Below are 23,794 nucleotides of genomic sequence, written 5' to 3'. Positions count from 1 at the left end.
GTCCCTCATTCAGCTCGGGTCCTCTACCAGAGGCCAGGAAGCTTGAGGGTTCTGCGCAGTATCATTGCTGTTCCCAGCACTGCACATTTCTGGACTGAGATGTCCGATGTTGTTCCCGGGATCTGTTGCAACCACTCATCTAGTTTGGGGGTCACTGCCCCGAGTGCTCCGACCACCACAGGCACGACTGTCACCTTTACCTTCCAGGCTCTCTCCAGCTCCTCTCTGAGCCCTTGGTATTTCTCGAGTTTCTCTTGTTCCTTATATATATTATATATATATATGATTTAGGATTTTGAAAAGCCTTTGCAGCAAATCCAAACTCTTAGTTTTGTTCATTTGTTTATTTTCAAATGACCAGTTTCGATTGCAAGAGAAAGCAGTAATCATTGGAGATCAATGGGTGGCGGTAACGCACCATTACAGTTTGAAAAACTCCGTTAAACACAGTGAAGAAGAACGGCCGAAGAATCTCGCAGACGGCTTCTCTTTAAATATGACAATTAGGCCATCAAAGGTGGGTAATATAGATGCGTTCAGGAAAAAAGGTACTTCCTATTCATGGTTGCCTGTTAAACGTACAGCTAATGTTATACAAAACCAAAGATTTCCCAGTCGGTTGGCACAGCCGATTAATTTTAAGTAGATAAGTCGCTTCTTGCTCTTCTCATGTTGAACCCAAACAGCCTGTCCAAAGATGTCATGGTTCAATTGCGTCAGTCAAAACTCGGACCACCAGCTGCAGTTTTCCACCGACAGCCGTACAATGTCGGCCACAGAGGGCTTGTGTGCTTCTTCTCGCTCCCGGCTCAGGGGGGCTCCGACGGCTGCGGCGTCACCCACCGTGGCAACACAAGACTGTCCTGGCCTCTCGTCTCGCGGGCCGGAGGGCTTTCCCTCGACACCCGAAGGTGTCGCCGGGCCTCCCACCCTTGAGAATCTGACATGCGGGTCTCCGAGCGGAGGCCAGATCGGAGAGCCGGTTCCCATCTCTTATGTGAGCCTCCAGGAGCAGAGGTGCGTCCTAAGCTGGTTCCAGGGCTGGACTCCATTTCAGCGGGAAAGATTTTTGCAGGACCTGGTGGCCAAAGCCGTGCCTGGGAAGGTCTGCACCCTTCTCGACTCTCTCAGTACTCTTCAGGTAACGGCACTGCCACGCGATGCACACCCAGTCGTCTTTACTGTTCAAATGCGTCATTTAAGAATTGGAGGACGATTTTTGGCAGTGTGAAAATTGTTGGGAAAATTGAAAATTTTTAAAAATGTATTTTAAGCAACATATTGATTCATCCAACTCAACCGTCAACGTAGTCAGTCACAATTGTTTTACTTTTTATCTATGAAGTGCAAGAAAAGGAAAACATGGAATCGCTCAATTCTGAGAGGAAAAATGTTGGAGTAGTAAATATTACAGTTAGAGTTTCGCTTCATCTCAGGATGACTCTAATTTACACAATAAGTGCATGTTTTTATGTTTGTTGGCTGGATTATTTGTAATTTAATGGAGGATACAGAAAATGTCCTCCGATTCCTGAATGACCCACAACTATTCCTTAACTTCTTCTCCTTTTTGCACTTTGTCAAGGTCAAGGACAGACTACCAAACATATTTGAATGCCAGCTACGCCTGTGGACACAGTGGTTTGAGTCTTGGGGAGAAGAAGAGCGCAATCATTTCTTACACGTACTGGAAGAGAGGAATGCCACATTTGTTGCCCACTTTTACAACTGTGTAGCGGCTACAGCGGGCAGAGACTGAGTCATGATTGCATCTTGAAACTCATACAGGGACAATAAGCAAAAATGAATGTGCATTGGTATCATGGCCACTTCACCGGAAAGAGAAATACATGTTGGTGTGAGGTGTATCCGTTATCTTGAATAGATTCCTGAGCATTGTGACCAACTTTTAAAAAGTCTTTCGTAAACCAATTCTTCAGGGAAACTTCACACACACACACACACACACACACACACACACACCAAAAATGTATTTATTATACCCCCGCCCTTTTTTTTTCCAAACTAATGAGCATTTTGTTAAATATTGTACTTCATACTGGATGATTGGAGCTCTAGCTATAATCGCTGCGTGATAATGTTATGTTTTGACTACCCTGATTTATGTACCGGATATGGGGTGGACATTTTTTGTAAAGTTGCACAAATAAACAATATACTTCATTGTACCAGTGAGTTTTATGTTTGAGCCTGCTATAAAAATATGATGCGTAGGTTCAAAATGCCTTCAAGACTTTTTCTTATTTAAGTTTTAGTTTGTGATTTTTGTTTTTCAAAGGATCTTTTTTAAAAATGTCAAATGTATTAGTTTATATTTCCCAACAATGAGTTTTGCCATCGCAACCCACAGTTGATTATAGGAAATACTCTGCAAAATTGACAGTGTGCACAGTCTAGCTCAGGGGTGGGCAAGCTGCGGGATGTGTGCACACATTCCGAGAGGCGACTCAATTTATTTTCCCAAATATCTTTTTTTTTCAATCATTTTTGATCAGAGGAAATTCTAAACATGTTTCTACATCTCCAGTGGAGCCCCACATTCTTGCCAGAATTCTGTATAAGGCAGGGGTGGTAATTAATTTTGCAAAGGGGCCACATGAGAAACTGGAATGCTTGCCATAGGACAACATTAACATTTAACAACATAAATGATGTGCACCAAATGACAAGTCATTAAACGTTCCTTGCCAGGAGTCCCAAGTGGGAAATATAATATTTAGAGTGATGTACATATAATGACACAGTGGTGATTTGTAATACACCCAAAATGTACAGTATATGAAACTGCAACTTTACACACAGTATTATTGCGCCAAATCTGGGTTCAGTGTTTCCACTTTTTAAATGTTACTTAAGTGAGAGAGTTGAATGAAAACTTCTTTGGCCAGAGAGTTTATTTAATTGATTGTGCATGTTAAATTGCTCCATGTACAGCACTTTGTATGCAGCGATGGCTGTTTGAAAGTGCTCTATAAATACTGTTGACTTGACTTGACTTGACTTGATTATAAAAGTATCTACAGAGTCTAAGGACATTTGCTCCCTCTAAATTAGGTCAATTCTTATAACAACCAATAAACAACAAAACAGTTGTAGACTGTTCATTGGCATGCAGTATAAATAAGCAAACCCACACATTTAAAATACTTAGCCACGGTGTATACTTGTAGAATCGAGTCTGTTTATCGGTAAAGGATTTTCAAAATACAAAACAAAGAAACAACTACAGTTCAGCGTACCATTGTACTGTCGAGGCATTGTAAGATGGAAGATCCACCATAGGAGGGCAGTAAAGCAACATCATCTAGAGCAGCTACGGAAAAAGTCGCGAAAAGAAGAAATGAGGAGTAAAGGAGGCGTTGCGTTCATATCAGCAGCAAACGCCTTGTAGATGGTTAACCAGATAATTGCGAAGACTTCGCAGGGGGAGAAAGTATCCGACGCCACTCGCTGTAAGTTGCTCTTGTCTATTGCTGTCGTTATTCGTTTTCAAATAGTTATTAATTTTCTAGCACAGTAAATTAAATAACATTTCTGATAACTAAATGGCAGCTCAATCTCTTTTATTGATTTATAAGACATTTGCATAACATTTCGATTTTTCATCTCTGCTTAAACAATGAACACGGAGTCCTTTTTTTCTTACTTTGTGGTCATTTGTCGTAACAAATGTTTTATTTTTAAATAAAAACATTAAAAGTCTTTTATAGTCCAACTGCAACTCCAACCCGTTTCAGAGCCTTGCTGATCACCCTTGCCCTTCTTGTACTATGTACCCATCGTGAGTGCAACGGCGTTCCCATGTCCATGTTGAAAAAACGGTCCGTTAAACGCCCAAACGAGCCCCGTAACGACTTACAGATTCTGGCCAAAAGAATTGAGTCACGGGGGACGTTCTTCCTTTAAATGGCGCCGTGTCTCTCCCCGCGCTGAATTAAGTCCCTGTTCAGCTGCCCAAAGACCAACACGCGGAAACCCTGAATCTTTGGGGAAACAGACTGCTTTTGTACAGTCGGCTACATAAGGATTTGGACATGCATATCACTCAATATTCAGCATTCCGTCGCCACAATGGATTTGAAATGAAATAAATGAAGATGTGCAGACCGAGTTTCAATTCGAGGGTATTTACATCCAAATCAGGTGAAGGGTGTAGGAATTACAAGACATTTTATCAGTGACGCCACCTTTTTAAGGGATCAATTGTCAATGGACAATTGGCTACTTATCCCTGGCCAGGTATGTGTCATTCCGTCATTATTCCACTTTCAAGGAGCAGAGACAAGGCCTGGAGTTCATTTGGTGTGTGTGTGTGTGTGTGTTAAAGGCTTTGTGGAAGAGACTTCTTTTCTTTGATGCTCTTTTTCAATCGGCATTATTTATGACACATATTGATTGACTGTTATCCATCTGTCGTTTGCCCCCCCACGTCCGCACAGAACATGTCCCTGTCCGGCTGGATCTGTGTGGTCACAGGTGCCTCCAGAGGGATTGGAAAAGGAATAGCGCTGCAGCTTTCTGATGCAGGCGCCACCGTCTACATCACCGGACGCCAGGAAAAGACTCTCAAAGAAACGGCAGCACAGGTGAAATGTTGAGCTGGATGGGGCAATAATTACTTGGGCAGGTCACCAAGAAGTTACTATCATGCCAGCTGTGGTACTTTTGTTTACTTCCTCTTTCTTTTATGGAAGGTCTTTGTGGTTTATTGTAACTATGATGCTTTCTTGGTTACTGCGCAAGTAGCGAAAGACCTGGCAACGTTCCCCGACATTCATTTATTTGCACCTGCTCGCGATGCACGCAACTGTCGCCCCTCCCCAACCCCCGCTTGTCGTGCGTCGAGCTCCCCTGGCCGCCAGGCCCCACCCCTGACAGACGGTGGATAATTGGTTGATGGAACATTGACACGTTGGGCGTCGGATGCTGCATTTTTCATTTGAGATTCTAATTATGAATGATACCGTTTCAAAATGAGTCACTTGTCGTCTTGTTCAAAATAATGCTCCAAGCGGCTTTCTGGGAAAACCGCTTGCTCTAGTTACTGCAGTCCACATGCTCGCTTTGCTCTCCACTCAGGTGAGCGAGCGGGGTGGAAAGTGTGTGCCCGTCATCTGTGACTCGACCAATGATGGTGACATTGAGAAACTGTTTGAACGCATAAAAACGGAAGAGAGTGGCCGACTGGACCTTCTGGTCAACAATGCATACGCTGGAGTCCAGGTTGGTGGCATTTCAGTACTATTTCACATATCGCAATGCAATCTGTTTTGGAATGCCAGGTGACTTCCATGTATCGAACTCTTCAAAACAATGGCTCAATTCTCATAATGTCAAGTGCGATGTTCTGTCGCAGCCCCCAACCGATGTCATCATAACGTTAACAATACAGGAAATGTTTTACTGTTTTTGATATGATTGCACCTTTCCTCTTGGGTGTCGATGTTCCCCTTCTGTACGAGCATGACAAAAAATACAAAACACACGGGAGTTAAATCTTTCGACGCTTACGAAACCAAAGTGTCACGGGGTTTGTGAAAGTCTCTCGTAATGTGACGCATGATAATGGATTGAACTCCGGTGATCTTGAGACTTAAAAAAAAATAAAATAAATTGGAACACTTTAGGCTCTGAACTGTAGACTAAAATCCATCCTGTTATTTACTTGCATGACAAATATGCCGTGTCATTGCAGGCCATCTTTGAGAACCACGGGAAAAAGTTCTGGGAGACCGATCCGTCTTTTTGGGACACCATCAACAACACTGGCCTGAGGTAGTAGGCATGAGTTGCATGTCACAACTTTACAGACGCCTTTGGCCATCATTAGATGTTTTTTTTTTTTTCTTCAATGCTGTCATGACCAACTAGAAAACTAAAATGCAGTCAAAGTATTTTGTTTACAAAAAAGTGCTGAATTTGTTTTCGTTTGTTAATTAGCACTCTATTTCCTAGATCATGGAGGATGATCCGTTAAAAATCATTAAAGGGAAGGCAAACGTTGTCGTGACAAGTAGTCTAAATACGGCATTGTAATTAAGACTGGAATATGAATGAAGTGGCAAAAATCCCCTCGTTTTTATCCTTCTACTCGGGTGGCCATTTTATCGCTTGCTGTCGATGGAAAATGACATCACGGTGGCTCAGGTTTCATTCCAGGACAGTGGGAAGTCTGAGTTTTCCAATCGCCGATCCGGAAAAGTGCACTCGAATCCCACTCAAGCTGGAAGTTCCAAGTCACAAAATCTATCCCGACCTCACGGAGTTTCTTCAGTCTGACGCCACCCGACAACGGCGACCCTTCATTCGTAAAAACATAAGGGTGGTCATTTCCTGAAGCACTGCAATGTCATTTTCAGTACATCGTGGCAAAATGGCCACCCCCTGAAGTGGATGAATACAGGTGGATTTTGTTGCTTAATTCCTATCGGTGCCGTGACGCCGACTCTCTTGTCTGTTGCGGTGAAGGAGCTGATGTGTAGCTGTAAATTACCTCGTTCATGCTGGATCTTTTCAGCAAAAGTGATTCATTGAACCTTCTTTGTTTTATTTCCTCCATCTGGTAGAAGCCACTATATCGCTTCAGTGTACGCCTCCCGTTTGATGGTGGCTCGGGGTCAGGGCTTGATCGTCACCATTTCATCCATGGGAGGCCTGCGATATCTCTTCAATGTGCCATACGGTGTTGGGAAAGCTGCGGTAAGTTGGCGCTTCGTAAGGTCCCCGGTTTTATGGATGGAGTAACCCAACCATTTCTTGACAGTGCGACCGCATGGCCGTGGACATGGCTTTGGAGCTTCGGAGCAGGGGGGTTGCATCTGTCAGTCTCTGGCCTGGACCTGTCAAGACCGAGCAAATAACTCAGTTCGTGCTTTCAGATGATGCGCCGCGGGAAGTAGATTCCAAGGTAGGCTTCTCTCCGGCAGCTAACCGCACGTGTAGCGTTGTCGTTTTCGCTGAATGTCTGCGTTGTTTCACCCTCAGACGAAGGAATTGTTTGCTCATGGAGAAAGCACCGAATTTAGTGGCCTGTGCATTGTCAACCTTGCTCAAGGTAGGCCTATTCTAGATTGGCTGACATGTTTTAACTCTTTAGTTCAACGCAGAAGTGGGGGGAAAAAAGTTCATTGCAATAATATCTTCCCTTTTGACCCACTAGTCTGTGTTTGTGGAATAAGTGATTTAATAATCCACCCGTTTTCAAATAGGAGAGTGATGTCATGTGGAACCGCCCACTCTTGGCTATTGAAACTGATGTCAGAGTAGCCACGGGCTTGCCTTGTTAGCATCGCATGGCCAAACCCAGAAAACAGGTTGAACCGTGGCATTGGGAAATTAAGCCCGTGGCCATTTTGATGTCAATTTTCAATCACCAGTAGGGGGTGGTGCCACCTCGGATGGCAATAAAAACCCAGGGGATTATGATGCTTTGTCCTTATTCCAAAAACGCAATCTCAGAAACACTGTAATGGGGGCACCCGGATCATATTGTAGCAAATATAATATTTGACTCTAATTCTGCTCTAAACTTGAATGAGAAATGCTTCTTCAGCTTCAACTAATGAATTCCTTTCACTGCTTTAAAGATAAAAACCTGATGTCACTGAGCGGGAAAATTCTCATGACCTGTGACCTGGCGAGGCGTTACGGGATCCGAGATGTCGACGGTGACGTACTTTTGGAGAAGAACGAAACTGAAAAAGTGAGTCGACGGTGTTCGTTTATTTATGTTTGTTTCCTTTTCCAGGGCGGTGTGTGGACGACTTTACCTCCCTTAAGTTCCTGCTGACCCAAGTTCCGTATGTCTCCTGGCTCTCATCTTTTGTCCCGTCTTTTATAAGACTGCCCCGCTTTCTGCTCCCCTTGACAAGCAACCATTTCTAACCACAAGCTAGCGCGGCATTGAAAACCTCTTTGTGACTACTTTTGAATCCAATCACGACAAGTGTCTATTGAAATGAAAGACTCCGGGAATTGTGAATGCCTACTACAGTGAAACCTCTTTATTTGAATTCGATCCGTGTCGTGAACGCTGGTCAATTCCCTAATTTGTATATATTTTTTTTTTTGCTATGTTGAAACAACTCTTCCCAGAAGTAACTATGGGAATGGATTGCATCTGTTCTAGGGTCAAATAGTTGTTAAATGCAGTGTTGGGCTGTACATTTGGTACCTGGGCCCTCAGTGGTGGCTTAACTGACTTAATCCACTTCCTATTACCACCACCACTACAAAGTCACAATTATAAAATAGAGCACATCAATTCTACACAAAAAACTCAACATGACAGCATGCAACCGTACCACTTGCATCCTCAGTCGAATTTGAAATCGAACTGGTTAAAGATCCCATTGCTAATCTGGTTTAAATGATATTGGCCAACACGAGTGATTCAAAAGTCCCTGGGCAGATTGACCTTGACAATGTAGCACAAAGACGCGGAAATCTGATTGGACCATAAAAACCTAACGTCGACACACCGGTGGCAGTGCAGCCAAGAGAAACGCAATGAAATAGACTCATGGTAATAAATAAAATATATATATTTCAAGTGTAATAGTAAACAACTGTTCATGTTATATGTGAACACACTAAAACATGTACCCAATCATAACTTTGGCACAAGAAAAACGCAAATGATAAATGTGTAAAGACCGCAGGAAAACTAAATTCTCGCTTTGCAATCAAAATGTTGAGTTGAGCCATATTGTACTGGACAGAGAAAACCTCTAACTTACCAGAATGCTCATCTTGTATTTCTCCTCTTTGACATCAGCGTTAAACGTCTGTGGTAGCACAACAACAAAGAAAAGACACACAAAATTTAGCGTTTTTCAGAAATTTTACAGCCGTATTTTTCCTCGGCAAGTCAAATTCAGAGGTTTCACGATTGCTTATTATCATAACTATATTACTGTTTGAGCTTGAGAATGTGAAATTGTATTTGGTATCAATATGAAGCTGGTTTGTCTCTATTTGATGTAGATGCAGCCAAAATGTATAACCAAGTATTTTGGATTAAAATGTTGAAGCATTATACGTATATTTTTGTATTCATAGAAGTTGGTACTGCGATACGGTGCTGTTGGTATGTTACCGATCTATCTCGATAAATAAAGAACTGGGCTAAAACACTGCTGTTTGTCTTATTCAAAACAAGGGAAGTACCATTGACTCCGACTGTTCCACAACCCCCAAAACACTTTCGGTCAATTAAAAACTCAAATCTCGGCTTTGCACGTTCTCACTGTGCTTGCATAGGTTTCCCTGCGGCTTCCTTCACCATTCCGAAAACATGCGTGTTAGGTGAATTGACTTTAAATTGTCCGAGGGTGTGAGTGTGAATGTTTTTTAGTGTCTTTGCGCCCTTTAATTGACTGGCGACCGGTCCAAGGTTGATGCCCCCTATCATTCGGGTTTAGTTCGGATAGGCTCCAGATGCCCCACAATCCTCATGTGGACAAGCGGTATAGATAAGCAAACGGATAGATGGATCATGGGAAAAGGAAGGGATAAGAGATCACCACTCTGTGACAGAGGATACATCTTTTTGATGAACTAAACATTTGGTCTTGAGTTACTGTAACGAAACTCGTTTGATGCAATGCCTGTCCATGAGGTTGTGGCCCCCCACCAATTTATTTGATCTCAGTACAAGAAAAGGTTGCTTAACTTCGAACGGAGATCCAGTCAACTGCTACCATTGTTCACCAACCAGCAGCACCCGATCAAGTACACGTGTAATCATATTGACTCAGATGTTGTAGATGACTAAGTGAGAAATACAGACTTTCTTGTGCTACTTAGAAAGAGTTTGTTTTCATAAACGAGAGATCTGATGGTCTCTGCTCACGCCACAGTGTTGTGTGCATCCATGTTTGTTTCTGGGAGCGATGAGCCTTGAGATTCTTTACAATAACCCTTTAATTTTTAAACTCCAATTTTATTTGATATATTTGACTCGTCCTGTACACCATCTTATTTTAACTAATCATCACAAGAACAGTAAACTTTTTTGGGGGGGTGGGGGGGGGGTTGCAAGAGACATACAGTACATGATGATGCGTTTCCTCAAATAGTGGTTTCCACTGTAAATAGATGCCTCCTTATTTCCATCTATCCATAGCACTGGTTCTCCACACAGGAATGCCGGAGCCCGGATTTAAACCCCCCAACCAGAGAACTGTATGTGGTAGCTGTCCGTCCTTATTTCCCCTCAGGAGAAGAAACTGTGTTACTCAGTTGTAGCCCATTCGATGCCTCCCCTCAAGTAGAATCTTAGGCTTTATGGAAAGAGTGCTTTTTCAGCTTTGTGCTCACTCCATTCTTATATGCGTCATTTTTTTCTTTAATGTCGGAGGTGGACGCACTCAAATAATTTTCAGCATAAGCACCATCGTTATAATGGTGAATACATTGAGATATTTCAAATAATTTGGACAAAAAGATGCCCCCCCCCCCCCGCGCTTAAAAACGCCCGAATAAACACACCCTATGTCAGAGGGAAACAGGACTGTGCTGTGCTGCTGGTTGGTGGAGAAATTAGATGATTTTGTAGGCAAATAAATCTCCTCGTAAATAGTATGTGGCCCAGATCTGATGGGGGCGCGCAACGTGGTTGACGTAAAAAAAATAAAAAGTGTTTAGCTCACTGGCCGGGATTTGTTGTACAGACGCTTTCTCCCACCAATGTGAAGCCTTCCCCGGCCGACTGGCACACCCACTCCGCCGAGGCCGTGACAGTCAGTTGGGCCTTGTTGGGCTTCCTGGTCCGCAGCTCCGCCTCGCCTCGATCTGGCCGGACAGTGGAAACACTTCTCAACAGAACAAAAGCGGCCGCGGACCAAGCAGCGATCGCGACCGAACGCCAGCTCGCAGTTGGGAATAAAAGACGCCTAAGCGAGGGGGCGAGCGAGACCAAGTCTGACGAAAGGGCGACAAACTTGGTCGCCGTCGCATCTTGCCTTCCTTGGCCGTTAATCCGACGAGGTGCTCGGTGAAATAAACCAAGGGTCAAGCCGCCAGACGGACGGGCATTGTGTCCACAGTCTTCTTCCAAACTTCGCCCATTTAGAGCTGCCTCTCACGAAACGGAAACTGGGGATTTTCTTCTCGTTGTCTTTTCGCTCGCACGGAACCCCGGGACGAGGGATTCTTTTTGTGGTAAGTTTATTTTCCACCTTCAATCGAAGTGTGTCTGGCGGCGAAGTGCGCCAGCTCAGTCAAGCGTTTTTACTTGGTACGCCATAAAGGGGCACAGACACGACTACCATTGTTAGTGGCACCAGGGGCAACTTTTTAAGCAGTATAGCCCCTCATTTCAACCAGCATGTTACATTTCAATGATTTATGTGTCTTGATAAAACCAAAAAATAAAAAAACATGGGCGGTTACTTAAATTACCGCCCCTATTTGTTCCGATAGGTCACGAATGACGAACGTTGTGGCGTTAGAGTTGGCTCGTGGTTTGGTTACACATTTCTTGCGGAGCTAAAGCGACCTAAATCTTCGGCCATGACGTAGTCGCAAAACAAGATGCGCACGGTCTCCTCATTTCTTATTTAAAATGTTCCCTTTGAAGTAAAATTTGTTATTTTGTTTCCCAATAATTTAGCACGCAGCACTGCAGGCTGTGGGGTTTAGGACTGCCCACTCATTCATGAAATCCAATGAAAAAAAATGGTAGTGTTTGGACTTAATACTGTTTATCCACAGTAGTTCCACAAAAAGTTGCATTGTACAGTTGGTTTGTTTAATGGATACTTGTTGCTTAACATTTAACAAAGTACCCCAAACTGCTCTGAGGTGTTTTAGAGTCGAGTTCTTTTTAATTTGAGTAAAACATCATGAAAGCCTGACTAATGCTGATCATCTTCTCCATTTACAAGTTCTCAGGCTTCTACTCTGCTGTTTGCCTTTGCGAAGGGGCTCTACTTGTCTTTGGAGACTTGAAGTGGAACAAAGCCCAACAAGAAAAGGGTGAGAACGTAACCGTGAAGAGTTTTCTTATGGATGTCCGTTCTCCACGCTCCCACCCTTTGCAACCAGTGCCCCCCCCCCTACCCCCCACTCACCCCCCACCCCTGCTCACACAAAACAAAAGTCACCCACCACACTTTGGGGGAGGGGAACCCAGTCTGGACCGGGTATACGACTCGTTTCAGTGGGAGTTCAGAATAAGGAGTTCAAAGTAGAGGGGGGAGGGGAAACAGCTGTCCGATAACTGACTTCGACAATGAGGGCAAAACAAAAGTTCTATATCATTAGCATATAAACTCTGATGGTCTGACATGTTCAAAACTATCCAACGTGTGTAAAATAAGCCCCTTTTTCTTGCAGGTGAAACGCCCTACTTTTAAGGCCCAGATGGCGACCTATGACGAACAAAATGGCAGAGTGGGACCACATGCGGCCAAGTTCCTGGATAGCAGAATGACGAAGACTCTTTGTAAAGTAAAGCAGGAAGATGAACAGGCTGCAAAAGAATTTCATCTTCCTCCCAGTTCACCCGAAAGCAACCCAGGCTCTGCGTCCAGTTTCACCACCAATCACAATTCTGTTGTGTGCTTGCCCCTTGTGTCAGAAGAACTCAAATTGGTGTGGACGCATTCTGATCAGACCCGCGAACTTGACTCCATTCCGGAGCTCGTCCAAGCTTTTAACTTGTTTCCGTACCCATCGTCACTTGAGGTCAACACCCTAGCCCGGGCTTGCTCTTTGCCCTTGGACAAAGTTAAGGTTTGGTTTATGGTGCAGAGAATTAAATATGGAATCAGTTGGTCGTCAGAGGAGATAGAGGAGACGCGACGGAAACTATCGGTGCCATATTCTTTTGACGACTCCAGTGAAACGAGCGAGGAAGCCAAAGTCATTGAGGATAAAGATTCCGAAGCGGAGCCCGTTTTCCCAAGTGTGACTCCCAAGAAGAAAAAACCAAAATGTGAATCGCCGGATTCTTACAAACCAACCAAATCCACGTCCCCGTGTTTCAGTTCTACCTTACCGCCACCTCAGGATTCCTACTTCTACCGCCCACCAAGTGACATCCCATCAAATGCGAATGCGGCGGCGGCTACCGCTGCTGCTGCTGAGGTCTCCTTAGACCTTTCGGGGTCCTCGCCACAACAACACCGTCACGGACGCTATAAAAAGTCAAAAGTCCAACTTGCTGCACTTCGCAAGAGCTTTTTGAGAGAGAACTGGCCCGCAGAGGTGGAGCTTAGGCGCTTGCAGGAAGAGACGGGTTTGAGCCGCAATGACATCCGAAAATGGTTCAGCGACAGCCGTTACCAGCTTAGGGTCGGACGAGGAAGCCTGGCAGCAGCCCAGGGCTTTTCGACACTACTTCCAGCTGTAGGAGGTAAACACGAACAACAAAGCGAACCTCTTTCGCTCACGACTCAAAAGAGTCGTCTTTTTAATCCGGCGGGGAAGGGCCAGGAGGGAGCCCGGAGCAACCTGATCAGGAATTCCCATTTCTTTCAGACCTTCTTGTCTCACAGCCTCGAGGCTTTCGGGGAACGGGACCTTGAGGCAGAGGGCTACGAAGCAACGGAAGATCTGTCAGGTGACGGGGACAGTCTCAAAGACGGGGAGCAAAGCGAAGAAGAACCGCTCCAGTTGGTCAAGCCCGGCAAGCTTGACCAACAGGCTCCCCCGCAGGACCCGCCCGACGCATTCAAATCCTCTCCCTGCTCCTCCCCCTCTGGAACGCCGCCACTTGCGGCGTCGCCATACAAACAGCCCCCAAACAACATCAGCACATCAAAGAAGTCGCTCCACTCAGCCAGGGGCAATAATCTACACCTCTCAACGGCATCGACTTCCCGGACATCTGGTGGCAGACCGAGGAAGACCAAGGAGCAGTTGGCTTTACTCAAGCAGCACTTCCTCCGCTGCCAGTGGCCGAAGAGTGAAGATTACACAGAACTTGTTAAGGTTACAGGGTTACCCCGCGCTGATGTGATCCAATGGTTTGGGGACACACGTTACGCGGTCAAAAATGGCCAACTGCGATGGGTTAAGGGGGTACGCGACAAATTCTTGGCAGAGCTCGCCGCCCAGCAGAGTAATGCCGTTTTTCCGAACGGTTCGGGAACTTCTCCACGGGTCGGAGGTAGCCGCAAACGGAAATCTCCGGTGAACGGAATGAGTGCAGGTTCCCCAAATGTGCAGCCATTAGTAAACTATTTCCTCTCAACGGGCTCCCTCAATGAAAAAGACCTTGACATATTATGCAAGAAGTCCAAAATGAGTTACCAACAAGTGCGAGATTGGTTTTCAGCTCAGGTTGTTGGGGAGAGCGACCGAGAACCCGTGGCTACGGGTTAAGGTGTTGCATCATACCGAAGGGTTCCACTTGACTGAGTACTGCTACTAGCGCCTCCACCAGCAAGCTGAGTTGTCACTTGGTATCTCCGTTTTGCTTGACCTGAAGCATGACGTTTAGTCTTCCGAGCACAAGCCCAAATGAATGTTTGAGGCCTGGATAGTTACTTCGTTTTCTGCTTATCCTAATATATTTGAAACTGAACAAGTTTGCTGCCTGTGTTGCTGTAAATATAGGAAAGAAAATTGTACACTGGGTTGCTCTATTTTTTTCCTTATTTGTTTAGCTATAAATGGCAGAATAGCTCATTGTAGCAGTAATTTAAACCGGTGGTTCTTTTGGTACCCGAGTACAGTGGACGAGACAAGATTTCTGTTGACTTTGCCACTGACGTTTTGTGTTCTCATTCCTTTATAACCCATTATTCCTTATAAGGAATGCACACTGGACATTTTCCCCTTTAATTTGACATCTTGCACTTTGGATTTGGAGCCTGCTGCCGTTATGTTTTTAAAAAAAAGTCCAATTAGTTCATGTACTAAACACTGTCTTGCTTTAACCTGCTGTTGTTTGTTAACTTATACAAGGTTAGATTAAAAAAAAAGTTTCAAACATTTGCCATTCACTTCTGCCCTGTGTATCCAAAACAAGCCGCGATTCACTTGGCTATAATCTGTTGAAATGTTTCAATGTCACTGTACCGAGAAAACAAAACAAAATCATAGTCCTGATTTCTTAATTCGATTTTTTTTTTAAATCATCCGACCAGGTAACGGGGATTCTTTGTACATTTAACAATATAGAGAATTAGATTGAGCTGGTGATCACAGCACGTACCCTAAGAAATATCTTGCACATTTTAGGATGAACAGCACAATATTTAAATTCTTTTAATCTTCATTTGCATACATGGGCCAAGTCACCTCACTTAGTTCAGTTTTATAGCAATGTCTGAAGCCACTTGTTTACATTTGTTTGAAATGTAGTTGTTCTAAAAATATCTTTTCAAGTTGCCAGGAACACATTCAATGACGTATTTGTGCCAGAACACCGCTTCATAGAAATGCATGTGATTTGGATTGTATATTTTGCAAGCAATCGTGTCATCAATCCTAATGCCCCTCGCAATTCACTTAGTGGACGTGTCGCATCCAAGTCTAACCCAGGAAAAAAAACGAGCACCACGAAGAAACGAGAGCAGTGAGATCATATGACTGCTAAATTACTCAACGGAAAACAACGCAGTGCAACAACTCAAGTGTGTTTTAAAAAAAGGGAAAAAAATCCTACTTTTGTTTTGGACGAGTCTTTACAAAGAGAACCGGTTTGATTAACGCCTGGGTGAGGCGATTGATAAGCCAGTCAACAGATGGTACTGGAAGATTTCTGGCATTCTGCGGAAGACACAAATGGAAGAGCAAAATGTGCAAGTGAGACAAAAGAGAACTGTTCAGGTTGGTATTTCTCACCTTGTAGATGGGCTGCTGGATGTGGGGGTCCCTTTAAAAACAGAAAGGAACATTTTCAGATTCTGAGACCGTCAGAGCTAACCGTGCCCAAAACGAAGGAAGGGAAGCGACTTACTGTGGCCACGTTCAAGAAGAAGGCTTTGGCTAGACAAAGAAGTGGTCGATCCAGGAGTCTGCGTAACATCATACCAGACACATGAGAAACTGTTTTTTTACATCCTCTTTAAATCGTTTAAAAAATAAGTCGACTACACAATGAGTCTTGAACATGCCCCGACTCCATGATCAGCGCAATATTGCAAATGCGCACAATACAGTGTTTTGTTCATTTCATTTGATCAAAACTTGTCATAGATTAATGCTGGCACTTAACTGTATGGGACGCAAGACCTCGGTCTCGCGTCCACAGTGGGGAATCTGCTGGGCCCAGGTGACTGAAAACCACACAACACAGATGTATGGCCTTTTTTTTTTAAGGCTATTAAACAAAATGGCTGTGGCAGACATACCTCATAGTTCTTAAATGAGGGGTCACTGGAGATAGAAAACAAGTTCAGCGTGAGGATAAAAAATATTCGATTGATCAACAAAAAATGGTAGTGTTCCAGTAACAAACGCATCTCAGCGACGGTGGAAAATGCCCAACGTTTGCTCGTCGGAATTTCATAATGAGGAGTCGTGCGGAATTATAAAATGTTGATACACGATCTGGAATTGGATGTCGATTCACACAGGTCATGTAACAGCGCTTTTCAAACACACCATTCTGCAGAGTTTCAATTGGTTGGTACAATCCATCTTAATCACAAACACAATCTAAAAACATTGTTTTAAGACATGGTGTCGAACTCTAGGCCCGGGGACCGGATCTGGCCCGCCACTTCATTTTCTGTGGCCCTTGAAAGCAAATCAAAGATGTCAACTTTCACGATGCTTGCTAAAATCTCGATGTAATAAATAAGAATTATACTGTAAACATTTTCTTGTAACCAAACCCCTCATTACAGTAACTTAATAGGTGAATAAACGGTTATTCTTGACTTCTTTATACGGTTTTAGTCATAACGGCCCTCCAAGGGGAAAAAAAATCAGGCCCGTGACGAAAATGAGTTTGACACCCCTGTTTTAAGACATAAGAAAAGGTCATTGGATTACCAGGAGAAGCGACAGCCACAGGGAGCGAGATCCTTTGAACACTGTATGAGACTCAAGTTTCAGTCACAGCCTCAACACAAGACATTTGAGTGCGAGAAGTACATTTGCCTTTACCCATTTGTCTGGAATTGTCCCGGAGAAGCCTAAAGAGAGCAGATAGTGGGACTCTTATTTAATGATTCCATAAGCCGTTTGGAAACTTAACATTGAGGCACCCACGTACCCTCCTCTGTGAAAGAGGCTTTTTCAGCTCGGCCATCTCTTGTTTCAGCTCCATATTTCGGCTTTTTAAATCAGCATTCTCTCTTTTCAATTCAGCGATTTGCCTTATGACCAAAGAAGCAACCGTGACAAATATCTGTCTCAGTTACGGGAGCGATGGAGACCTCCTTTGCGTCACCTGTAACTCTGTTGAGTGACTTCTTTCAGACGCTTTTCCAGTTCAACTGACTTGTGCTTGAAGTATGCCGTGGCTCGCTCCATTTGTGTCCGCTGAAAATCTGCAATCTGAGAGGGTACGCACCTTGAGACCGCGTTCACGAGATCAAGCCGCGGCTTTCTTAAGATCATCGATCAGGTGAAATATGGTGACAGCGCTATTAAAAAAGGACAGCCGTAAAAAAGGGGTGGAGGTGAACAAACCTGTGTAATGTGCTCTAGACGTGACTGGAAGAGCTTCACGGGATCCATGAAAAACACCCTTTCCTGTGTTTTCATCTAAAACACAAAGTCTTTGTTTTTTAGGAAGACCACTATCACACCTGATAAACATCAAAAAGTTCTGATTTGTCTTTTAGTCAGGGTAAGATCTGAACAGTGTGTGTATATGTACAGTTTAAGAACAATGCCGCTTTTTATTTATTCCCCAACTTTCTATTTCCAGTCAACCATGTCATCTTCTGCTATAGGACAACTGAAGATGAGGACGACGCGTGGACCCCGAAAACGACTTTGCATCCAACATAATCACCATCTGCCTCACACAGTGCAACACATTTATTGCACTGCACAAGTGCCACTTAGGCAGCTCACAATAAACGGTCACGTAAAACTGCAGTTTTACTGCATTAAGGGAGACGGCTCAGAATTGAGAAAACCAGTCAGGATCTAGTCTGAGCACCATTTGCCGAACGCAGCGCAACACATCTCCTTTGCAATGTGTTGATTAGGGCCTGTGAAATGTCGGTCCACTCTTACAATGTCCGTGTGAAGATTCTGGATATTGTGAGGATGTCGATCCATCCATTTTCAACACCGCTTATCCTGTACGGGGTCGTGGGTGGATGCTGGAGCCTAACCCGGCTGACTTTGGGCGGAAGGCGGACTACACCCCAAACCGGTTGCCAGTCAGTCGCACGGCACACAAGGAGACAAACAACCATTCACACCCACATTCACACCGTCACTGAGTGGGAACCGATCCCACGCTGCCTGCACACAAGTCAAGCGAGTAGTGCACCACTCCATCGTCAGCGACGCCCACGTCGATCCAAAGCATCCCAAACATCCTGAGTGGGTGACACTTCCGGTGAGTATTCTGGCCATGCAAGAATTGGGTTGTTTTTGTGGACATCCTTTTGACTGTCCATGATAGGACTGGCTGTCTGATTCCTCGGACTCCCTAAATACAATAAAACTGCACCTTTTGCAGTGGGCAATAGACGTGTATACACACACTGAATGACATCACCATCCATCGGTGCAGCTGCTAGAATAATTGACATCTATTTTCCAACGATGCGTGCTCCGTCACTGAAGAGATATGGTCGAGTCCGACTGTGTGGGGAGGTGCAAAGTCATTAAAAAAAAGTTACAGGGAGAGGATTAATACAAGCTGACTACATATCGTACTAATTCACCCCCCCCCCCCATTCCCCAAAACCATTCGCCCTCCCCTTGCCCATTTTCAATTCAGCAGCCAGTAAGTCTGCTGGGACAGGCTCCAGCTTCCCGACGACTGATGGATGGTGACATGCATTTTGAAAGACAAAGACGACCCGACTGGCCAGAAACTAAAGACATGTCAATTCTTAACAGAAATAGAACTCATCTAAGTTCATCAGGAGTGTTCACATTTTTGCTAGTTAATCAATCAGTGTTACACTGTGTATCAACAAAGGTGATTTGAAGTTGCAAAGACAAATAACCATTTATCAAGCTAGGATACTGCTGTATATTTACTGTGACACGTTAGCTTGTGGTACACGCTAAATGTAAACATTGCAAGTCTTAAATCGGAGTGGATTTGGAGTTTAATCAAGATCAAACTGTTAACTGCTGTATTTGTGTGCATTTCTCTATCTGCTTGTTATTTATCAGGCTAATTCCTGGCTCAATATAGATAGGCCATGCCATTAAGGTTTTTGGGCATCAATGCCTGTATGCCATGAAAACAAATACATCAACTAATTTTTTTGTATCTTCTGCAAAATCGTTTTGATGTCAGCTCACCCTACCTTCTGTCTAAGTAAATATGGACCAATTTGGCTCTTACTGTAATCGTGCAAACTAAATTGTGCATGATGCCTGAAAATCCAACTCCAGCAAGTGGAAGAATAATTTGGGTCACCACAACACAAGATCCAAAACGTAACAATCACCAACCTTATCTGTAATGGGCAGGTAACTGCAGCTGGTTCCGCATATAACACATTGCTCTGAGGGGAAAGGCACAATCCCAAGAGTGATTCAAACCATTTTGTCAATCACTTATTACAAGGATTTAGAATATTATCTAAACAGACAAGCCTTGCCAGGTTTAATGCAGGCCTCACAGCAGATGTGTCCACAGCTGGACACTGCAAACTTGGACCCTGTTCTTAAGAAACACTTGTTACAATGGAACCACTCCATAACCTAGTTTAGCTGCAAAAACAAAAACAAAACTATTCAGACTCAGTAAAATGGTAGTTAAACTTTACGTGTTTTTAATAAGGTATTTTGTACTTCTATTTATGTAATCGCATTATCTTAAAATATAAGGGGAAAAAACGTGTCCACCACACAAGCATGATTCTTAAACAGCATGCTATTAAACGCCTTCGTGAGTTGTAGCTTCTTCACATTTTCAAATCAGATTCTCGCGTTCCAACAGCAGCAAAAAATACTTAACATGCTGTTAAATTGAAAAGTTATTTTAGTAATCTTACCTGCCGCAACATGGACAACCGCTAGCACCCGTTAGCCTGCTAATAGTTGCTCATGAGGCAGTTAGTCGACTCATGTTGAAACGCTCACTGAATTTGGGGATTCGCCAAAATAACACACGCTTTAGAATTGTGAAAACTGAACGTGTCACAAATAACTATCACTCCACTACAACACAATAAGGCAATATTCAACTTTTCAACGTTCTGCGAGTCTTGCCGCCCCAAACCACTAGATGGAGCCATGACAAAAGCAATACGAACAAAGCACTCGGCGAGTTTGGCCTGATGTAAAAAAAGTGGTGAATGTGGTCAAGTTTACATTTTGCGAGTGTGGAAATTCAACCAAGGCCTCCATGTTGCGAGGAGGGCCTCTTATATATGCTCTGCTGCGAAGCCAACATGACTATTGAGCTTTATTTTGGCATTGGCCATCTATGCTGTTAACCAATTTTCACAACAGTAGACAACATTCGGTTGAATTGACGAACTAAAATTTCTTTCAAATTTGTGTTGCCCAACTCTGACACCGCTAGAAAATTGATCCAGATTGTAAACACATAGAAAAATTCTCAGGTTACATTAACCCACAATATACAGTAAACGGAAAAACAAAGTTCTGTTCCAGGCGTTTATTGATATACAATTTGAAGCTAGAAAATGAGTTGACGAAGCAGCTTGTGAAAAAACTTTACACCAGCCGAGTTATTCCAATAGGAATAAATCTTATGCAAGGAAATGCCACACATCAAAGTAGGAAGTGGCCAGCTCAGGGACCAACTTGGGTGATAGTCAGGGGTCCAAGGACGGCATTCTGGACCACTCCATGTTTCCCTGCAAGCACAGTACTTTCAGACCAGCACGAGAACTCCGGCCGAGCAGTGGAATAAATAGAAATACCTGATACACTCCTTGACCACCTGGACTTGCAGCTTGTTTCACAGCAGTCACACAGGTTGCTATGTACGGGGTTGTCCACCAACACCCAACTAAAACGGTGAAAGTTATTTGGGATTTGTCAAGTCTATAAATTTCTCAATTCCCCTGGGAGATTAAATTAACAGTGGCTAGTTTAAAAATAGGGGGGGGGGGAATGAATACTGATGAAAAGTTTTGACTTACCCCTGCCCTTTGACAAAGTTGCATGCCTTTTTTGTCATGTCAATACCATCTGGATCCCAAGCTACAAGTTTACAGTGGATAAACACCTGTTGAAGAGCACAGACACGCAACGTCAACATCAGGTTAATTTAAAAAAAAAATTGCAATTACAAAGTTACCTCCTCTTCGACAGCAAATCGAAACGCTTGAAGAGAGAGTTTGACTTCTGATGACCTCTCCCTTGGTTCAAATCTGGAACGTGACATCTTACTATCCAAAAGGCAGCTATTATTGAAGAAAGTAGATTTAAAATATTGCCACAGGTTTACCCATTAATCCCGCTTTTTTACTGTACCCCTTATTGCCAATAATGTTGTAAAAATGGTCAGTCTGGGGCTCTGGTGTAGTCGTAGCTATACACTCCTCCATCAACAGAAGCAATGGCTGATGTGTATCCTCTTCCACATGCGCCATAATCGGGATGAATGAACCGAGAGCAAAGCGGGTTGATTCGGCGAGAGCGGTGAAGTCATCTTAAATAGAAATTGAAGTAATTAGGTCAACCACACAAAACGCTGTCATTTTAGCCGTGAATTCACCATTCATGAGTGCCATATGGAACACTAAACCCGACTGGCCATAGGTTGTGAACGTCGGGTCGTATCTGATCGGGGCCCACCCTTGCGGCCTGCAAAAGGTTTAGCGCAACACATTAAACGGCGACTTCAAATAGTTACATGTGAAGTGGTCGCTTTTAGAGGTTGTTGACAATAGCAGCAGCACTTCATACGAACCAACCTGTCAAATACGCAAATAACAGGGTGGACGAAGGTTTGAACTTGAGAGCCAGGAGACAAATAAACCAGGTCATTGCTGTGCACGACCTTGTCCCCGGTCACCTAAGCGAAAGAGGGAGTTGGTAAAGGCATCCAAACCACAAGGCGGTGGCATCGAGAGGTGCTCACCATTGTTCTGAAGTGACAGTCCATATACTCCACACTGAAAGTTGCCTCCCGAGCAGACGAGCTGGTGGGAACGCAGGTTCCCAAACGGAAACGTGACATGTCAGCTTGGTGTCTGCTTTCCGTCCACACCAGTGACACAAAATCAGGCCTACAGTCCAGCTTGACATCTGGAGAAGAGGAAAAAAGACACGGCATAGCGCAAACTAGAAGCAAGCAACACAACACCAAGTTGATTTACAACAAATAAATGCTTTCAACATTTGCAAATCAACATTACCTGCATACACTGCAACATCAGCAGCTAAGATCAGGAGTAATGCACTATGCCAAATGAACACCATCATGACTGAATATGCTCTGAGTAAGCGCATCCTGTTTTTATTCACTCGGACAAGAAGGTGACAATCGAGTCAAACTCTTTCACCTGGTGTGTGCGCCAACCTGCACAGGTGCACCTGATTACAGTGAGCTCTTTCCATGGTCCATGTTAGTGCAATGCAGCAAGGGGCCATGCATTTTGGACCTGGGCTTTTCAACCCGACTTACTCGAGCTCTTAATACCAACCTGATCACATCACAATTGGAGAAATTAGAGATATTTTTTAGATATACTTTGCCATACGTTGTACATAGGCTATTGAATAGACGGTCCTGAAAACCTGGACTCAACCCCACTCATCCATTTTTAATATGCTTATATTTTATATTTGTGTATATAGTTTTTGTCTTCTACTTTCTCCCTTTCATAATTTTGCTGCTGTAAGTTAGGAATTTCTCCATTATGAGACAAATGTTTTCTTATCTGATCTTATAACATTCAATTCATCCATATCAATTATGACTTCAAACATAAAATGTTCATCCAAGAAATAAAACTGAAGAAACAACCGTCTGGATTTGAATTTAAAATGTCGATTTTCAAGGAGCAAACTTTCCATTTAAAAACAAAAACATGCTATGTTTTGCGAATCTTTTGTCACCGAGTGCCTTGCTTGTAGCATGCAACAAGCTTCGAAAATTGTCAGTATGTAAAATCACGTGTCAATGTATTTGAAGTAAATTCACCACAAATCCTTTGTCCCTGCACATCCAAATTATATCTGCATGTTGGAAACTTATTTTGTGTGGAAACACCTTTTGCTTTTGACATATTACAGTACTTGGCTTTGACCTGTGACAAAAAGTTTTAGCCATTTTTTTTAATGAGCAAGTTAACATTATTGTGAAAGTCAAGCACCTACGTGTAATCGGTCACCTACTGCAGTTTCCTATTGCTTTAAATGTTGCTGCCCTAAATTGTGGGTAGTATACTTTTGCAAAATCTGGTCAGGAGTAGTCGATGCTTATAGGTTGCATCCAGGTACCTTTCCTAAGCATTTGTCGAATCTACATGATCCTATCCTTCAAATACCACTCGTTCATCTCACCCGGATACGAACTAGCTATTGCTACACCCCGAGAGCCTTTGCCAGAAACTGGTTGCATGACTTTTGGTGTAGCTAAACCGGTGAAACAGTGCAAGTCCACTTTCTATGACCATTACAGAGTGTTTTCCGAACACTGTCACTTTAGACGTGAGGCAATGAGCAATCTGGAAAGCGTTCCATC

The 23,794-nt window shown here is 43.6% G+C and overlaps 5 protein-coding genes across 7 annotated transcripts; 3 read left to right on the top strand and 2 right to left on the bottom strand.

Annotated features, from left to right (window-relative positions):
* Nucleotides 1-211: 211 nt before the first annotated feature.
* On the top strand, nucleotides 212-2,189 carry c14h14orf119 (chromosome 14 C14orf119 homolog). The gene is made up of 2 exons (XM_086128636.1): nucleotides 212-1,141; nucleotides 1,586-2,189. The coding sequence occupies exons 1-2, from the start codon at nucleotides 698-700 to the stop codon at nucleotides 1,757-1,759; spliced, it is 618 nt and encodes a 205-aa protein (XP_085984762.1). The 5' UTR covers nucleotides 212-697; the 3' UTR covers nucleotides 1,760-2,189.
* A 1,148-nt stretch (nucleotides 2,190-3,337) lies between these two features.
* dhrs1 (dehydrogenase/reductase (SDR family) member 1) lies at nucleotides 3,338-9,156 on the top strand. The gene is made up of 9 exons (XM_086128996.1): nucleotides 3,338-3,473; nucleotides 4,461-4,607; nucleotides 5,101-5,244; nucleotides 5,717-5,796; nucleotides 6,588-6,720; nucleotides 6,785-6,928; nucleotides 7,006-7,075; nucleotides 7,608-7,688; nucleotides 7,769-9,156. Exons 2-9 carry the CDS (start codon nucleotides 4,464-4,466, stop codon nucleotides 7,903-7,905), a joined length of 933 nt encoding a protein of 310 aa, XP_085985122.1. The 5' UTR covers nucleotides 3,338-3,473; nucleotides 4,461-4,463; the 3' UTR covers nucleotides 7,906-9,156.
* LOC147194921 (uncharacterized) lies at nucleotides 6,714-20,336 on the bottom strand. 3 transcript variants are annotated; one of them, XR_015102828.1, is made up of 16 exons: nucleotides 20,124-20,336; nucleotides 19,728-19,839; nucleotides 19,579-19,631; nucleotides 17,617-17,691; nucleotides 17,375-17,481; nucleotides 17,198-17,300; nucleotides 17,089-17,117; nucleotides 16,975-17,015; nucleotides 16,329-16,353; nucleotides 16,193-16,253; nucleotides 15,935-15,992; nucleotides 15,820-15,850; nucleotides 15,641-15,744; nucleotides 10,674-10,815; nucleotides 8,760-8,807; nucleotides 6,714-6,860 (listed from the first exon to the last, which is right to left on the bottom strand). XR_015102828.1 is itself a non-coding variant. In XM_086128997.1 (13 exons), exons 2-13 carry the CDS (start codon nucleotides 19,825-19,827, stop codon nucleotides 15,681-15,683), a joined length of 747 nt encoding a protein of 248 aa, XP_085985123.1. In that variant the 5' UTR covers nucleotides 19,828-19,839; nucleotides 20,124-20,336; the 3' UTR covers nucleotides 15,252-15,680. The 3 variants fall into 3 exon arrangements, 1 of the variants encoding a protein (XP_085985123.1); XR_015102827.1 differs by lacking the exon at nucleotides 6,714-6,860 and having other exon boundaries at nucleotides 8,681-8,807; XM_086128997.1 differs by lacking the exons at nucleotides 6,714-6,860; nucleotides 8,760-8,807; nucleotides 10,674-10,815 and having other exon boundaries at nucleotides 15,252-15,744.
* On the top strand, nucleotides 10,795-14,962 carry homeza (homeobox and leucine zipper encoding a). The gene is made up of 3 exons (XM_086128994.1): nucleotides 10,795-11,184; nucleotides 11,910-12,000; nucleotides 12,361-14,962. The coding sequence occupies exon 3, from the start codon at nucleotides 12,388-12,390 to the stop codon at nucleotides 14,350-14,352; it is 1,965 nt and encodes a 654-aa protein (XP_085985120.1). The 5' UTR covers nucleotides 10,795-11,184; nucleotides 11,910-12,000; nucleotides 12,361-12,387; the 3' UTR covers nucleotides 14,353-14,962.
* A 553-nt stretch (nucleotides 20,337-20,889) lies between the features above and the next one.
* On the bottom strand, nucleotides 20,890-22,557 carry LOC147194920 (zona pellucida sperm-binding protein 3-like). The gene is made up of 9 exons (XM_086129385.1): nucleotides 22,464-22,557; nucleotides 22,187-22,353; nucleotides 22,020-22,120; nucleotides 21,821-21,909; nucleotides 21,577-21,754; nucleotides 21,401-21,506; nucleotides 21,243-21,328; nucleotides 21,021-21,109; nucleotides 20,890-20,954 (listed from the first exon to the last, which is right to left on the bottom strand). The coding sequence occupies exons 1-9, from the start codon at nucleotides 22,555-22,557 to the stop codon at nucleotides 20,890-20,892; spliced, it is 975 nt and encodes a 324-aa protein (XP_085985511.1).
* Nucleotides 22,558-23,794: the final 1,237 nt, after the last annotated feature.

Source organism: Hippocampus guttulatus, chromosome 14 (assembly GCF_054856545.1).
Source record: "Hippocampus guttulatus isolate MCC_2025c chromosome 14, RoL_Hgut_1.0, whole genome shotgun sequence".
Taxonomy (NCBI): Eukaryota; Metazoa; Chordata; class Actinopteri; order Syngnathiformes; family Syngnathidae; genus Hippocampus; species Hippocampus guttulatus.
This window is presented reverse-complemented; position numbering and strand designations above follow the sequence as displayed.

Coding starts and splice junctions, on each gene's coding strand:
- c14h14orf119 (XM_086128636.1), top strand. CDS start 698: ATGTCATGGTTCAATTGCGTCAGTCAAAACTCGGACCACCAGCTGCAG. Junction 1,142..1,585: donor ACTCTCTCAGTACTCTTCAG/GTAACGGCACTG, acceptor CACTTTGTCAAG/GTCAAGGACAGACTACCAAA.
- dhrs1 (XM_086128996.1), top strand. CDS start 4,464: ATGTCCCTGTCCGGCTGGATCTGTGTGGTCACAGGTGCCTCCAGAGGG. Junction 5,245..5,716: donor ATGCATACGCTGGAGTCCAG/GTTGGTGGCATT, acceptor GTGTCATTGCAG/GCCATCTTTGAGAACCACGG. Junction 7,689..7,768: donor CGGGATCCGAGATGTCGACG/GTGACGTACTTT, acceptor TTCCTTTTCCAG/GGCGGTGTGTGGACGACTTT.
- homeza (XM_086128994.1), top strand. CDS start 12,388: ATGGCGACCTATGACGAACAAAATGGCAGAGTGGGACCACATGCGGCC.
- LOC147194921 (XM_086128997.1), bottom strand. CDS start 19,827: ATGGAGTGGTTCCATTGTAACAAGTGTTTCTTAAGAACAGGGTCCAAG. Junction 17,016..17,088: donor GGACAATTCCAGACAAATGG/GTAAAGGCAAAT, acceptor AGTCTCATACAG/TGTTCAAAGGATCTCGCTCC. Junction 15,851..15,934: donor TCTTCTTGAACGTGGCCACA/GTAAGTCGCTTC, acceptor CTGTTTTTAAAG/GGACCCCCACATCCAGCAGC.
- LOC147194920 (XM_086129385.1), bottom strand. CDS start 22,557: ATGCGCTTACTCAGAGCATATTCAGTCATGATGGTGTTCATTTGGCAT. Junction 21,755..21,820: donor CCATATGGCACTCATGAATG/GTGAATTCACGG, acceptor TTTCTATTTAAG/ATGACTTCACCGCTCTCGCC. Junction 21,507..21,576: donor AACATTATTGGCAATAAGGG/GTACAGTAAAAA, acceptor CTTCAATAATAG/CTGCCTTTTGGATAGTAAGA.